The sequence below is a fragment of the Panicum virgatum genome, chromosome 4N, assembly GCF_016808335.1.
Source record: "Panicum virgatum strain AP13 chromosome 4N, P.virgatum_v5, whole genome shotgun sequence".
Lineage (NCBI taxonomy): Eukaryota > Viridiplantae > Streptophyta > Magnoliopsida > Poales > Poaceae > Panicum > Panicum virgatum.
In genome coordinates this window covers 19046435-19048517 of record NC_053148.1, presented here as the reverse complement: position 1 = coordinate 19048517, position 2083 = coordinate 19046435, and the positions used below count along the sequence as shown (strand labels likewise).

Below are 2083 nucleotides of genomic sequence, written 5' to 3'. Positions count from 1 at the left end.
ATGAATGGTAGTGGGATCAGGGAGCTGGAGGTGAGCGACCAGCGAGGAAGGCTGCAGGGATTGGCGAGCGGCAAGCCGAGCAGCCAGCGACCGTCCTTGGCGGCACGACTCAAGGGAGGGGGTGCACTCATCTATATCTATTATCTATTATCTATTATACTATAAAAGATAAAAGAATTAAATACAATTCTTACTTACTTTAATCCACCCACTTCTCTCACAAAATATCTCTTTTAGGTTCACATAAAAGATCTACTTAACCAAACCTCGAACCACCGTGAAAAAAAATATTTCTGCCACAAATCCCTGTTTTTTTTTGTTACCTTGCTCGGCTGCTTACCCGCCCACCGTACCCGCACATCACCCGCGCCATCCTCGCTCCTTCGCCGGCCTCTAAGTGCGGCCGGGCCTTCCTTTTGGACCTGGATCCAGTGCAGTCGCTATAGCGACCGCAACTTAAGCAGTTGCACGATCGGGAGCGTCGGAAGCGAATCGAAGGGACCAGGGGCTTCGCGACTGGATCCAGGTCCCTTGTTCACCAGCGCCGGCGCGCGCCCGCCCGGAACGCGCCGCCGGCGCCCTCGCGGCCGCCGACCAGGAGCGTCGGGAGCGAATCGAAGGGACACAACAGACAGGCGGACTGTACGGCCCGGGCGTTGACTGGTCCGCGCTCCTCGAGCCGCTCGACGCCAGCCTCCGCGGCGAGCTCCTCAAGTACGGCGAGCTCGCGCAAGCCACCTACGACGGCTTCGACGGGCGCCACTGGTCCCCGCACTGCGGCACCTTCCTACACGGCCTCCGATGCCTGCTCCCGGCGCTGGGCCTCGGCGGCCACGGGTACGCCGCCACCGCTTTCGTCTACGCCACCAGCGAGGGCGGCTGGGTCCCGCGCTGGCTCCGGCGCCAGCTCCACACCGCCGCATGGGACGGCCACGCCAACTGGATCGGGTACGTCGCGGCGGCCGGCGCCGCCGAGGCGCGCCGCGCCGGCCACCGGGACATCGTCGTCGCGTGGCGGGGCACCATCACGCCGGACGAGTGGGCCCTGGACATGCGGACCAGGATGGTGCCGTTCGAGCTCAACGCCGGCAATGACAAGGGCGCCAGGGTGGCCGAGGGGTTCCACACCATGTACACGTCCAGCAACGCCGGGAGCAAGTACGGCCCTCGCGCTACCAGGTCGCCGGCGAGCTAGCGTTGCTGGCGGGCCACTTCCGTGGCCGCGGCGAGGAGTTGCGCGTCACCGTCACGGGGCACAGCCTCTGCGGCGCGCTGGCCGTGCTCATCGCGCGCGACGCGGCCGCGGCGCACCCGGGCGTGCACGTCGCCACCGTCACCTTCGCGTCGCTCGGCGTCTGGGTGCTGCGCGTCGTCGTCCGGCACGACGTCGTGCCCCTGGTCCGGACCCGAGCATGCCCCGGGCGGTGGTCGACGCCCCGGTCTCCAGGGCGCTGTGGGCGCGGATGGGGCGGCCGCCGGCGTGGGCGTCCGTGCACGCCGGCGACGAGCTCGAGCTGGACGCGAGGAGGTTGCCGTTCCTGAAGCACGCGGAGTACGACGTGGTGGGGCTCCACAACCTGGTCGATGGCCGCGAGGGCGCTGGCGGCGCGTTCCGGGCGGGCGCGCGCCGGGACCGGCGCTGGTGAACAAGGGACTTGGATCCAGTCGCGAAGCCCCTGATCCCTTCGATTTGCTTCCGACGCTCCCGATCGTGCAACTGCTTAAGTTGCGGTCGCTATAGCGACTGCACTGGATCCAGATCCCTTCCTTTTGCCTCTCTCAATCACGGTTTCCTTCCTTTCCGATCGTCGATCTCCATAGGCCTTGCCTCCTGCTCCTGCGCCCCCCGTGCCGTGCTCCTCCGCCCCCATGCGCCCCCCACCGCGCCCCTGCTCCTCGGCCCCCGTGTGCCCCCAACCGCCCGTCGCGCCAGCGCGTCGAGCTGCCCGGCAGCCGACAGCGGCCGCGCTCAGCGCGATCCGCGCGCATCCCGCGCGACCATCTTGGTGAATACGGCCCTTCGTCTTCATCGCGTCGAGCCCCCCCCCCCCCCCCCCCCCCCCCCCCCATCTTCCATGACAAG

At 67.1% G+C, this 2083-nt stretch overlaps 1 protein-coding gene across 1 annotated transcript; it reads left to right on the top strand.

Annotated features, from left to right (window-relative positions):
* Positions 1-1195, top strand: LOC120669212 (phospholipase A1-II 7-like). The gene is made up of 2 exons (XM_039949000.1): positions 1-30; positions 527-1195. The coding sequence occupies exons 1-2, from the start codon at positions 1-3 to the stop codon at positions 1193-1195; spliced, it is 699 nt and encodes a 232-aa protein (XP_039804934.1).
* Positions 1196-2083: the final 888 nt, after the last annotated feature.

Bases quoted from the DNA above. Each gene is read 5' to 3' on its own strand.
- LOC120669212 (XM_039949000.1), top strand. From the start codon at position 1: ATGAATGGTAGTGGGATCAGGGAGCTGGAG. The intron at 31-526 runs GTGAGCGACCAG...GACTGGATCCAG, and splicing joins GTGGGATCAGGGAGCTGGAG to GTCCCTTGTTCACCAGCGCC.